The sequence below is a fragment of the Canis aureus genome, chromosome 3, assembly GCF_053574225.1.
Source record: "Canis aureus isolate CA01 chromosome 3, VMU_Caureus_v.1.0, whole genome shotgun sequence".
Taxonomy (NCBI): domain Eukaryota; kingdom Metazoa; phylum Chordata; class Mammalia; order Carnivora; family Canidae; genus Canis; species Canis aureus.
This window is the reverse complement of record NC_135613.1, coordinates 56,648,242-56,660,606: the sequence shown is the minus strand read 5'-3', so window position 1 is coordinate 56,660,606 and position 12,365 is coordinate 56,648,242. Positions and strand designations below refer to the sequence as shown.

Sequence of the window (12,365 nt, the reverse complement as noted above, 5' to 3'; positions counted from 1 at the left end):
ATTTCCAGTTTGCAAAAGTGTTTTCAAGGCAAAAGGGGTCCGGCTTTTACGCAACTCGTGCACAGGGCTCTCGTTGCTCCTCTCGAGCTCACTGAAGCCCCGCGACGAGCTGAAGCGGCCCACGTGCTTCCAGAAGGAGAGGCGTCTGGGGCACCGGCTAACCGCGCGCGGGGGCGGGGGCGGGGGCGGGGGCGGCCCTCCCTCCCAGCGCGGGAGCCGGAGTTTTAATCAACTCCCCACTGATCCGCCGACAGAAGTGAGCACATGACCCGAGTGAGTGATGTCCTCAGGCTCCTTCCCAGTCCTGGGCACGGAAGTATTGTCTTTGGTGCAGCCGAGAAACTCCGAACCGGCTTCGGCCCTAAGCCGGCGGCCAGAGCACTCGGTCCCGAGCCCCACGTCGCCGGTTGGGCCCAGGGCGCCACCGGCCCGATCGGGGGCGCCGGGGGTCTAGCCGCCTCTCCGCCCCCCGCCCCCCCGGCACCCGAGCCTGGGTGGGGTCCCCGCTGCCCGGCCGCCCCCCTCCACCGGCACCACAACCGCGCCCGGGTCCCCCCCTCCGCGCACCCCGGCCCCGAGGGCCTCCTCCGGGGGTCGGCGCGGGGAGCGCACTCGGCCGCCCCGCCGCCCCGCCGCGTCCGGCTTCCTGCGCGCTCCCCGCCCGGGCGCCCGTCGCCCCTCCCTCCCGGCCGCCCGCCCCGCCCGCCGGCTCCCCCCGCCCCCCGCGGGTCCCGGGCGGTGGCGGGGGCGGCGAGGCAGGCACAGCCCCCCGCCCCCATGGCCGCCCGTCGGAGCCAGAGGCGGAGGGGGCGCCGGGGGGAGCCGGGCACCGCCCTGCTGGCCCCGCTCGCGCTGGGCCTGGGCCTGGCGCTGGCCTGCCTCGGCCTCCTGCTGGCCGCGGTCAGCCTGGGGAGCCGGGCATCGGCGCCCGCCCAGGTGAGGCCCCGCGGTGCACCCTCCCGGGGGCCGGCCGCGAGCCCGGGCGGCGGAGCGGCGGCCCGGGCCGGGTGGGCCGAGGGCTCGGGGCCAGGAAGTGGGGTGGCGGGTGAGATGTCAGGTGGAGAAGGACGGGGTGACGCTGCCTCCTTCCCGGCAGGAGCCTTCCCAGGGGGAGCTGGTGGCGGACGAGGACCCGGACCCGCCGGTGAGTGGCCGTGGGGGCCGCCGGGCGCGGGCAGTGGGTGCGAGCCGAGGCTGCGGGGCGCCCCCGACGGTGCCAGCCGCGTGTGTGCGGGGGGTGTGCACCGCCGTGCCTGGGTATGCGAGAGGGAGGGAGGGAGGGAGGGATGGTGACGGCCGTGTGGAAGGGGCTGGTGTCACCTGAGTCCGGAGTGTTTATTGGCTGTGGGTGCTGTGGGGGCATGAAATGGGGGGAGCCTGCCGCGGAGGAGGGATGCTGGTGATGTGTGCAGGGTGTGTACCCAGTATGCACGCCGACTGGGTGTGGGCGCGTGTGCAGTGTGCCGATTGGGCTGAAGGGTCGGTGCTTGTTCTGTGTGCTGGGGGGCTGTGGGGCTGTGGGGAGGCCGGCAAGGTGCGGCAGGTCTGGGGAGCAGGGTGAGGGCTGGGGCCTGACCCCAGGACCTTGCCTCCCCTTGGCTCCCTAAGACATCTGTGCTGGCTGCTGGCTGGTGCCTCTCCCGACCGGGCCCCCTGTCGGTCTCAGTTTAGGGCTGTGGTAGTCCCGGCAAGACCCTGGTTTAGCCCTGCCCCTGATTCCCCTAGGAACTGAATTCCCAGACAGAGGAGAGCCAGGATCCTGGGCCCTTCCTGAAGCGGCTGGTCCGGACTCGCAGGAACGGTGAGCATCCCTTCATCCTACCTTCAGGAATAATAATAGTGGCCGGTCAGTGATGGGTTCTGCACCCATTATTGCTTTTGTTCATCCCCACGGAGTGGGCAGCGCCAAAACCATTATCCTCATTCAAAGTGGGGTTAGAGAAACTGACGAATAGACAGGGTGGGGGCTAGAGTTCAGAATCATGTATCTAATCAGTTGAGATGCAAGCCTAGAGTTCTGGGCCTCTCCTTGAAACCCCTTCCATCACATGGACCTGCTTCTCATTTGAGACCCTACGCCACGTATGAAAGAGGGGATGGCCCAGGGTTAGGAGTACCCCTGGAGTCCTGATGGAGACAAGGGGGCTGCCTGGGAAACTTCCCCTCAGGTTGTGATCCCAGGGTCCTGGATCGAGTTCTGCACCAGGCTCCCCACAGGGAGCTTGGTTCTCTCTCTGCCTGTGTCTTTGCCTTTCCTTGCGTGTCTCTCATGAATAAATAAATAAAATATAAAAAAAAAAAACTGATGGGGAGAAGGTAGGCGAAACAGAGACTGGGGCCCCAGTAAGCAAAGAAACTTGTGAATGGGATGACCATGTGACCGTATGTCCAGATTTGCAGGCGACTGTCCCGGCTTACAACTGTTATTTCTGTATGATTATTAATAGCACCCTTTTGCTCTCAGAAACAACCCAGTTTGGGTGATAAATGATGTAGTCATTCTGCTTATGGAGGGAGGTATGGCGTGAGGCTCTGAGGCCTGGAGTCTGGACAAGAGTCAGAATGCTGGGCTTCTGAGGGTACGGGGGTGCTGGGGGGTGGCCCCTCAGATGTAGGGAGGACTATTTGGCCCCTGTCTCTTTCTTTGAATCTCAGCATCCAAAGGCCGGAAAACGCGGGCTCGCAGAGCCATTGCAGCGCACTATGAAGGTGAGCGATGGGTGAGCTATGCCCAGGGAGGACAGGGGACAGAGGGGCAGGGCAGGTCTCACCAACCCTTTCCTATGCCTTACAGTTCATCCACAACCGGGACAGGACGGAGGACAGGCCGGTGAGACCCCATTCCCACCTCTGAGCTCTCCCCTGACCCCCACAGCACTGGCCCCTGGAAAAGGGGCTCCTCAAAACCTCTCACTTCCCACTGCCCACCCCCCCCACCTCCACCCGCCTTCAGCCTGGGAACACCAGAAGCCAGGTCAAGGACATCCTGGGGGCTCTGTTTTCTCAGCTCCCAAACCTGGTGTTTGCCTGTGATCCAGGTGTGAGAAGCCAGGCAGGCTCCCCCCACCCAGCCACCAGCCCTCACTCTTGTGCAAGAAACACATTTGATTCTTCCCTCTTCTCCTCCCACCCCCGTGTATTCTGAGTCTTCACGCTCTGATAGTTTTTTCTCAAAATGTTTCTACTGTGCTTCTTTTCCACCCCACCCCACCTCCCATCTCAGCACCACTGACATCAGAACCTCACATCCAGTCTCTACCCCTTCCCCATCCCAGCTTCTCCCCACCCCTATACTCCATCCCAACTGTGTTGCCAAGCTGAGGCCCTCCAAACTCACTGTCATTATTCCATTGCTTCCCTGCCTGGCTGCAGCCTCCCCGTGATCTGGTCGCACACTTTTATGCAATCTCCACACTTGGCCTGACACCCTGCCCCACCAATGTCCTTCTTCTGGATTTTGCATACTCTGTTCCCTCACCTGGAATGTCCTTCCATGGGACAGGCCAGGAGGCAAGACATGACGGTGGCTTGGTCTAGGGGGTTTGGCAGTTGAGATGGAGCGAAGTAGATGGATAGGGTGTGTGGCTGGAGGATACAGGTTGCTCTTGAGTTGCATGTGCAGGGTAAGGGAAGAGAAGGAATCAAAAGTGACTTCTAGATTTTTAACGTGGGCATCCTTGGGAATAAGGATCCCGTTTATCAAGATGGGGTTAACCGGGGAATAAATAGGTTGGGAGGTATGTAAATGAATCATGAAATTTTAGCTCTCTCACTGAACAAGTGGAGAAGTGATAATGAATGAGTGAGTTCCACGGAGAGATGGCTAGACGTAGTCAGCTGAGGCTGGGTCAGCATGCATCTGGTCAGAAGCCGTGGCCATGCAGATGGTGTTTAGAGCCATAGAGTTGGATGAGACACCCGGGGGAAGAAGGACCCCAAGAGTGAAGCCATGGGGCCCCCAGACATCCCGAAGTGGAGTGGAAGAGGAGAATCCAGCAGAGATGCAGCCAGACAGAAGGGAAGAAACCGGGAAGGAGAGTGTCCTGTGATCTGAGAGAAGATGCCTTCTCACCAAGGAGGGTGTGGCCATCCGTGCTGAATGCAGCAGAGAGGTCACATGATTTGATTTGACCATGGGCAGGGAGGGGTTGGGGGGTTGGGGGGGTTTGGTAACCTTAAAAGTCAACTGGTGACCTCAGCCAGGGCAGTTTCAGTGGTGCAGTTAGGATAGAAGCCAGCATGGACTGGGTTAAGAGAAAATGGGAAATAGCCATCAGAGACAGTGCCAGCCCTTTCCAGAAGTTTCTCCGTGATGAGCCAAGCAACGGGCCAGTAGCTGGAGGGAGATATGGATGGAGGACAAATTTAGTCCTGGTGCTAAGCGGTGCTACAGGACTCCTGGCTAACGTTTACTGAATGTTCTGTTCATCTAGAACTCCCAACAGTCCTAAAACGAAGATCTTTTGATCAGCCCCATTTTACAGATGCAGGTTACTGAACCCGTCTGAGGCGGTGATGGTACTCAGTGGGTAGCCAGGATTTTTTTTTTTTTAAGATTTTATTTGTTTATTCATGAGAGACATGGAGAGAGGCAGAGACAGGCAGAGGGAGAAGCAGGCTCTCTGCGGGGAGCCTGATATGGGACTCGACCCCAGGACCCTGGGGTTACACCCTGAGCGGAAGGTAGATGCTCAACCTCTGAGCCCCCCAGGTGCCCCATGGAACCAGGATTTAAAGCTACCTAGAGTGTGGACATACCTCGTGCAGGGGGGAGGGGAACCTGTAGGGCAGCGCCCAGGGAGAGGGGCAGGGAGGTTTCAGGACAAAGGGAGGGACACATCATGCCACCATCACAAGAGGGTTAGTGGAGAATGTGAGCACAGGTCAGTTTTTAGCTCTGGTCGGGGGAGGAGAGGGAGCCCTGGCCTGGTGAGTTCTAGGTCCTCTGGAGAGTGAGGAAGATGGGCAAGAGGTTCGAGGAGAGAGGAGAAACGGTACAAAATCTTGCGTCAATGCTCGAGCTCCATGAGGAAGAGCAGTTGCCAGGCATAAAGAATGGCCATTTCTGGTTTGTGGCGGTGACACCGCGGTCCCAGCCACACTGCGCCCTTGGCCACAACCAGCCTTTCCAGCCTTTCCTCGAGCTGGATCTATAGTGGGGGATGCCCTCGCTCCTCCTCTCTGCTGCCCTTCATGCCCCAGGCCAGTGTCCTCCCCAACCCCTCCAGGGGCCATTTAGTTCAGTAGTTACCCAGACATCATTCCTCCACCAACTAGACACACAAGCATTGAGAACCTGCTCTTTGGAAGGGCCGGGCTTGGTGCTCTTGGGGAAGCACCCCCAGGCCTATTCTCAAATAAATTCCCATCTAGAAGAGGATACGAGCATATTCATTTGTGAACTGTGGTTCACCTTGACAAGAACCATCACAAAAGCAGCCACAGGGAAACGGGAGCATAGAAGGAAGACAGTGGAGTCAGGAAGTCCTTCCCCAAGAAGGCATGGGCCCTGATGCGTGAACGTCCGATGGACAAGGGAAGGGGTTCAGGGCCTTTCCAGGGAGAAGGAAGCACTGGTGCCAATGTCCTGAGTTCTGCAAGAGTATGATGAGGCTCAGCCTGGGACCAGGAGCAGCTCAGCCTGGTGGAAGGGAAGTGCTAGCGGAGCCACAGATGGGGTCTGGGAGTCATTCTGGGGTCAGAGCAAGTAGAGGCAGGCTCACATCTGTGATTTAGAGACCTCACTCTCTGGTCCTGCTGGGAAGAAGCTGGAGCCTGCAAGGTGGCCAACCCAGGGAGTCGCATGAGGAAGGAGGCTGAGAAGAATCCCAGTGGTGGTGGCAGGGGCCTGGCTTGGGGGCGGAGAGATGGGACAGAGCGATTTAGGTGGCAGCACTGGCAGGAACTGGGAACTGGGGCATCAGATTGGTGCGGAGGAGGGAGGGTTGGGGAAGGCAGCTGCCCAGTGAAGCCCCGGAGAGTGTCCGGTGGATCTAGACCAAGCCCGATCCAGACCCTGCCCAAGTTGTGGGCCCTGTTGGCCGCCTCCTTCTGTCCTCCCACCAGTGTTTGCTGGTGCCCACTCATTGCAGGCCCAGCTCTCAGTGCCACGACTCGGTAGTAAGACCATTGCCAGACCTCTCACTCACACATACGTAAATAAACTGGATGATTTCCCTGGTCGTTGATGGCTATGCAGGAACCAGGGTGGCCTGGGGAAGAGAGGAGACGCAGGGCTGGGGTTGGCTGTTTGGAACTGAGGGGGCCAGGGCAGGCCTGTCAGCTGAGCCCTTGCACAGAGGGAACAAGAGGATGGCAGGAGCCCTGGGAGTTGGCCTGTGTCGTGGTAGATTGGAGAGAGAGACCAGGGTGGCCCTGGGGAGGACCCAGGAAGCCACCTGACATCCTGCTATCGGTTTAAAAAAAGAAAATAAAGATTTTATTTATTTGACACAGAGAAAGAACACAAGCAGGGAGAGCAGCAGGCAGAGGTGGAAAGAGAATTAGCTCTAGCCTTTTTTAATTTGTTTTACGGTACAGTTTTATTGAGCTATGCTTCACATACCATACAATTCACCCGCTTCAAGTGTGCCAATTCGGTGGGTTATTTACTCTTAGTCTGTTCACACAGTTATGCAGGCATCACCATGGAAAGAAGCCCTGTACCCTGTAGCCAGCACCCCTATGTCTCCCACCCACCACCACTCAGAGCTCTAAGCACCCACCAATCTACTTACTGTCTCTATGTATTTACCCGGAAATTTCATAGAAACCTCATAATATGTGGTCCTTTGGGACTGGCTTCTTTCACTTAGCATAATGTTTTCGGTTCATCCACATGGTAGCAGTTCTTTTCGGTGGCTGAATAATACCCCATTGCTTGGCTACGCCAGACTTTTCCTTATCCAGCCATTGTTTGATGGACATTTGTGTACCATTTGATTACTTTCATTTTTATTTTATTTTATTTTTTTTATTACTTTCATTTTTAATTTTTTTTCAATGATTTTATTTAATTGACAGAGAGAGCATGAGTGGGTGGGGGGCATCAGGCAGAGGTAGAGGGAGAAGCAGGCTCCCCACCGACCAGGGAGCCCGATGTGGGGCTTGATCCCAGGACCCTGAGATCATTACCTGAGCTGAAGTCAAGATGCCTATCCCACTGAGCCACCCAGGCATCCCCCTTGTGATTAGTTTTATTATTTATTTATTTATTTATAGATTTTATTTATTTATTCATGAGAGACACAGAGAGAGAGAGAGGCAGAGGGAGAAGCAGGCTCCCTGTGGGGAGCCTGATGCGGGACACGATCCCAGGTCTCCAGGATCAGGTCCTGAGCTGAAGGCGGCGCTAAACCACCTAGCCACCCGGGCTGCCCTAGTTTTAATTAGGTACTGTATGACTCAGGTACAGTATGTGGGCATTCTCGGAGTGAGAGAGGCACACGGTAGAGACACAAAATATCAAAGCCCCCGCGCTTCTCCTTCCACCCGGCTCTTCCCCACCCAGAGGTGGCTGGGGACAACTTGCTCCTTACTGCTCTGGTCACACAAGTGTGGCATTTCTTCCCATGATTTCCTCTGATGCTGCAGGGGTTGTGGCTCCTCCCTGGGCCGCAGGGCTGTCTCTTCATCTCCTGGGGTAAGAGGGCCCCCCCAGGCCTATGAATTTGCAGAGGCCCCTGGGGATCATGAGAAGGCCCTGCAAAGGGACTGTCCCCAATCTCTGAACCCCTGCATTCAGGTGTGGATGGGACGGTGAGTGGCTGGGAAGAGGCCAAAATCAACAGCTCCAACCCACTGCGCTATGACCGCCAGAGCGGGGAATTTATAGTCACGCGGGCTGGGCTCTACTACCTGTACTGCCAGGTAAGCCCCACCTGGCTCCACGGTAGGGCAGGAAGCGGGGGCCCCAGGTTGAGGGAGACGGAGAGGGTTTGGTTCAGGGGGCAGGTTGGGGTGGGGAGCCTAGGGTCGGGGCCCGATGGGATCCTGGGGTCACCAAGGACCCCGGACTCTGCGGCCTCCTGCCGGCCCCCAGGTGCACTTTGATGAGGGGAAGGCTGTCTACCTGAAGCTGGACTTGCTGGTGGATGACGCCCTGGCCCTGCGCTGCCTGGAAGAGTTCTCCGCCACAGCCGCCAGCAGCCTGGGCCCCCAGCTCCGCCTCTGCCAAGTGTCTGGGCTGTTGCCCCTCCGGCCCGGGTCCTCCCTGCGGATCCGCACCCTCCCCTGGGCCCATCTCAAGGCCGCCCCCTTCCTTACCTACTTCGGACTCTTCCAGGTTAACTGAGGCGCCCTGGGGGCGCCCCCACTGCAGCTCCCCCCACCCCCTGCCCTGACCTGCCTGCCCTCTGCAGGCTGCTTGGACTTGTTCACCTGTTTCCGTGCCACATACATAATCCTCTTCCCCTCTGACACCCCCATCCTCCACCTCACTGGCCCCTGAACCCCTGGTCTTTTGAAGCCCCCATTTATCTCCTGACTTCCTAACTCTTGGCCAACCCCCGCCACCCCCCCCCCAACACCAGCCAAAGGACACTGTGTCTATTCTGGGTGAGAATGGGTCCCTAACCTCCCCCCACTTCAGGCACTAATCAGGGCTAGACGCCAGGGCGACTGGGACACGGAGGCCGGGAGTTCCCATACGCGAGGGCTGAGAACAGGATGAGCTCCTTCCCTGTGGATTTTTAAAACAGATATTATTTTTATTATTATTGTGACAAGATGTCAATAAGTGGATATTAAAGAGAATAAACCACAGTCTCTCTCTTTACTGGGGTGTGGGGAACATCGCTCAGAGGAGCTGGGGGCTCCATGGGAAGGGGGCCTGGGTACCTAGGAGTGGAGTGCAGGATGCCAGGGCAAGGTACAGGCCCAGGAGTGGAGACCCACATGCCTCTGACCCCTGAGGCATGAGCAGAGACTGAAAAGGCAAGCTGCCAGGAAAAAAAAATCAATCTGCCCAAGGTCCAGCAGCAGCTACCTCATTTACCTAGGAGGCCGGCTTCCTCCTGCAGGTAATCCCAGGCTGGGAGGAGCAGGAGCCCTTCCTCTTGGCAGCTTCGGGACATTCAGCAGGTGCTGGCATAAGCCTGGCGGCCTGTGGGGTGGGAGCAGGCCCCAAGGGGAGCCCAGGGTCAGTCGGCAGGACGCTGGGGCCCAGGAATATGAGAACCTGCACCCCAGGGGCCAGGGCAGGAATCCTACAGTGGTAGGGTGCTTGGGGCTTTCTCTTTCTCTCTCTGACCAGAGCCTTATGTAAGAGCTTTTCTCGGGAAACAGGAAGTCCTGCTTGCCAAGTTCAGCACAGGGAGTAGTACAGGCCTTATTCCAACACACCCGGCCTGGCCTTAACCCCAGAACTCAGCCCGTCTCTTGCTTCCGCGACCCTGGTTCTCCTTCCCATCTGCCCCCCTCCTCTCCTTTTCCACCTTCAGTCATTCCTGGCCGACTTGTCCGAGGATCTCTGGGGTGTCTGAGCCAGAGGGTCTCCCGCCCTCACCCGTGACCCCCAAGGCTGCCCAGCTTGTCCCTCCATCCCTGCTCTTGGCACCATGCCCCGTAGCCAGCCAACCTTCCCTCCCCCACTTCTGGGGCCGTCCCAGGATTCCTATGCTCCGGCCGCTCCTCCTGGGTGTCACTGGCAGTCCTGTCCTTCCTAGAGAGACTGACACCGAGTTCTCCTGACGCTGGAGGAGGGGGCGTCTCAACACAACACTGGCCCCACGGCGGGGTGCCAGGAGCACCAACAGTGCCCCTTGCTGGCTCTCCTCCTCCCTTTTTTCATTCTCAAGTTCCTTTTTATTCCTCCCTTGCGTAACGCTCCTCTTCCCTTCTGTACCCCCACCCTTCCCACCACCTCCTCGCCACCCCACTCCTGAGGCCACAGCCTTCGGCAGGGTCCCCAGCTCATGCCAGCCTCATCTCCTTCCTTGCTAGCCCCCAAAGGGCCCCCAGGAGACATGGGGGGCCCAGTCCGAGAGCCGGCACTCTCAGTCGCCCTCTGGTTGAGTTGGGGGGCAGCTCTGGGGGCCGTGGCTTGTGCCATGGCCCTGCTGACCCAACAAACAGAGCTGCAAAATCTAAGGAGAGAGGTGGCTCGGCTGCAGAGGACTGGAGGGCCCTCTGAGAAGGAGGAAGGGTATCCATGGCTGAGCCTCCAGGAGCAGGTGAGTGAGGGGAGCTGAGGATGGGTGGCAGGGCCGGGTTGGGGCCTCTTGGGTCTAGCCTCCCGGTCTGTAAAGTTTTGAGTAGGTGCAAGAGAGGGTCCCAGGTTTGGAGGTCAAGGGAGCAGCCATTCCAGGAAAGGAAATTGTTAAAGATTAATGCTTCTCATGTCTACCAGATCCTGGAGGACAGCCAGCGCCAAGACTCAGGTCGCTGGGGAAAAGTGCAGGAGTGATGTGAGGCGCTCCTGGGGCGGGGGCAGGGGTGGGTGTGGAGGGGCGGCCGGGAGGAAGAACTGTTGGGGGCCCTTGCTTCTTAGCCTAACCCTGACCCTCTTCCCATGAGCAGAGCCCTGATGCCCTGGAATCCTGGGAGAATGGGGAGAGATCCCGGAGAAAGAGAGCTGCACTCATCCATAAACAGAAGAGTGAGGCCTCCGGGGTGCAGCAGGGGTGGGAGGTGATCAAGCAGCATGGGGACCTCGAGATTGTTGCCCTGAGCCAGGGTGAGGGTGGAGGGCTGATCACAGGGGGACGGGGCTGCTTAGATCTCCTCCTTCTCTCCTCAGAGAAGCACTCGGTTCTGCACCTTGTCCCCATCAATATCACCTCCAAGGGTGAGCACTGTTTTAAATAATGGCTTTGGGGGAGGGGCCAGGTCGGGGAACTTTGGAGCTGGCACCTGAGCTTGAGAGAATCCTGGAGGTGAAAAGTCTCTGAGAACGTGCACAACTCCTGACTGCCACACTCCTCACCTCCAGAGGACTCTGATGTGACAGAGGTGATGTGGCAACCGGCTCTTAAGCGTGGGAGAGGTCTGGAGGCCCAAGGATATGTTGTTCGAGTCTGGGACTCTGGAATTTATCTGCTGTATAGCCAGGTAATCCCACACATACCCTAAGCCTTGCCTGGGGGCCAGGAGGTCTGTTCTCCCAGGACTTGGATGCCCTGGTCCTGAGGGTTCCCAAACCCTCTGTTCACAGCACTTGGAAGACCCTCCTTCATTCCTTGGCTCCCCTGTCCAGGCTCCCGAGCCTCCCAGTACTGAGCCATACTTTCTCACTTCCTTCAGCTTCTCCTCCATTCCCTGCCAGGTCCTGTTTCATGACGTGACTTTCACCATGGGTCAGGTGGTGTCTCGGGAGGGCCAGGGAAGGCAGGAGACTCTCTTCCGATGTATCCGAAGCATGCCCTCCAACCCCGACTGGGCCTACAATAGCTGCTACAGTGCGGGTGAGAGGCCTGTGGGCACAGAGGGCGGCTCTGACCCCAGGGGGGTTAATGACCAGGCCACCAGGCCAGGGGGAACGGGGCCTGGAAGCCCGGTGCAGAGGTGGATCTGGGGGATGCTGGCCAGGAAGCAGGAGGAAGGCTGAGCTGGAGAAGGGAGGGGAGGCACCAGAGGGTCCACCGCAGGACTGTGCTTCACCTAGTGTGTATCTTCTCCCGTTTCTCAGGTGTCTTCCACCTGCACCAGGGCGATATTCTGAGTGTCACAATCCCCCGGGGAAGGGCGAAACTTAGCCTCTCTCCGCATGGAACCTTCCTGGGGTTTGTGAAACTGTGATTATGATACGGATGGTGGTTTTGAGCTCGGAAGACGAGGGTGGGTAATACTGGACACAGCCACGAGCTAACAGGAGCAGAGGCCTCTTCTGGGTTTGACCTCAACCCTGGGTTGGACGGCTCATCCATCTCCCTTCCTCCCTTTGCCTCATCGCGCCCTCACCTTCTAGACTTCGCTTTCACGGATATTAAAGAGGTGTAACATCTTGCTTTTGTCCCCCATCCAGCCCCACATTCTTGGGGGAGGTAGGGGTGGCGGCGGGCAATGCCAGGCCGTGTCTAGACCCACTTTGGGTCCCACTGGAAGGCTTCCAGAACAGCACCACCACCTAGCGGCAGCCTGAGAGAGTCCGCCTGCCTGCTGGCAGACGTCCACGCAGCCTCCCTCCACTCGGAAAGACTCGTGGCTCCCCAGGCCACACCTGTCCCCAGGTACCCGCTGCCTCCTCGCCGCACAAGCAGCCTCACCCCCCACTCCCCTCCCCGGCTGTGGGGCGCCCCGGTTTCCACCACGATCTCCGGGGGAGGGGGTGCTTGTTAGGCGCCCGACGACGACGCTCCCCGTGCAGCCACACTCCTCCCTCGGGTGGTGCCAAGTTTTGCCTTTCGTGCTGTCCGCCCGCCGGCGTG

The 12,365-nt window shown here is 58.6% G+C and overlaps 2 protein-coding genes across 3 annotated transcripts; both read left to right on the top strand.

The window, feature by feature from the left end:
* Positions 1-762: 762 nt before the first annotated feature.
* On the top strand, positions 763-8,763 carry TNFSF12 (TNF superfamily member 12). 2 transcript variants are annotated; one of them, XM_077892837.1, is made up of 7 exons: positions 763-936; positions 1,097-1,144; positions 1,726-1,801; positions 2,656-2,709; positions 2,795-2,830; positions 7,745-7,869; positions 8,042-8,763. In XM_077892837.1, exons 1-7 carry the CDS (start codon positions 778-780, stop codon positions 8,291-8,293), a joined length of 750 nt encoding a protein of 249 aa, XP_077748963.1. In that variant the 5' UTR covers positions 763-777; the 3' UTR covers positions 8,294-8,763. The 2 variants fall into 2 exon arrangements, with proteins under 2 accessions (XP_077748963.1, XP_077748964.1); XM_077892838.1 differs by lacking the exons at positions 2,656-2,709; positions 2,795-2,830.
* Positions 8,764-8,892: 129 nt separating this feature from the next.
* TNFSF13 (TNF superfamily member 13) lies at positions 8,893-11,944 on the top strand. Its single transcript, XM_077892836.1, has 6 exons — positions 8,893-10,172; positions 10,519-10,597; positions 10,739-10,786; positions 10,931-11,049; positions 11,264-11,402; positions 11,627-11,944. Exons 1-6 carry the CDS (start codon positions 9,915-9,917, stop codon positions 11,734-11,736), a joined length of 753 nt encoding a protein of 250 aa, XP_077748962.1. The 5' UTR covers positions 8,893-9,914; the 3' UTR covers positions 11,737-11,944.
* Positions 11,945-12,365: the final 421 nt, after the last annotated feature.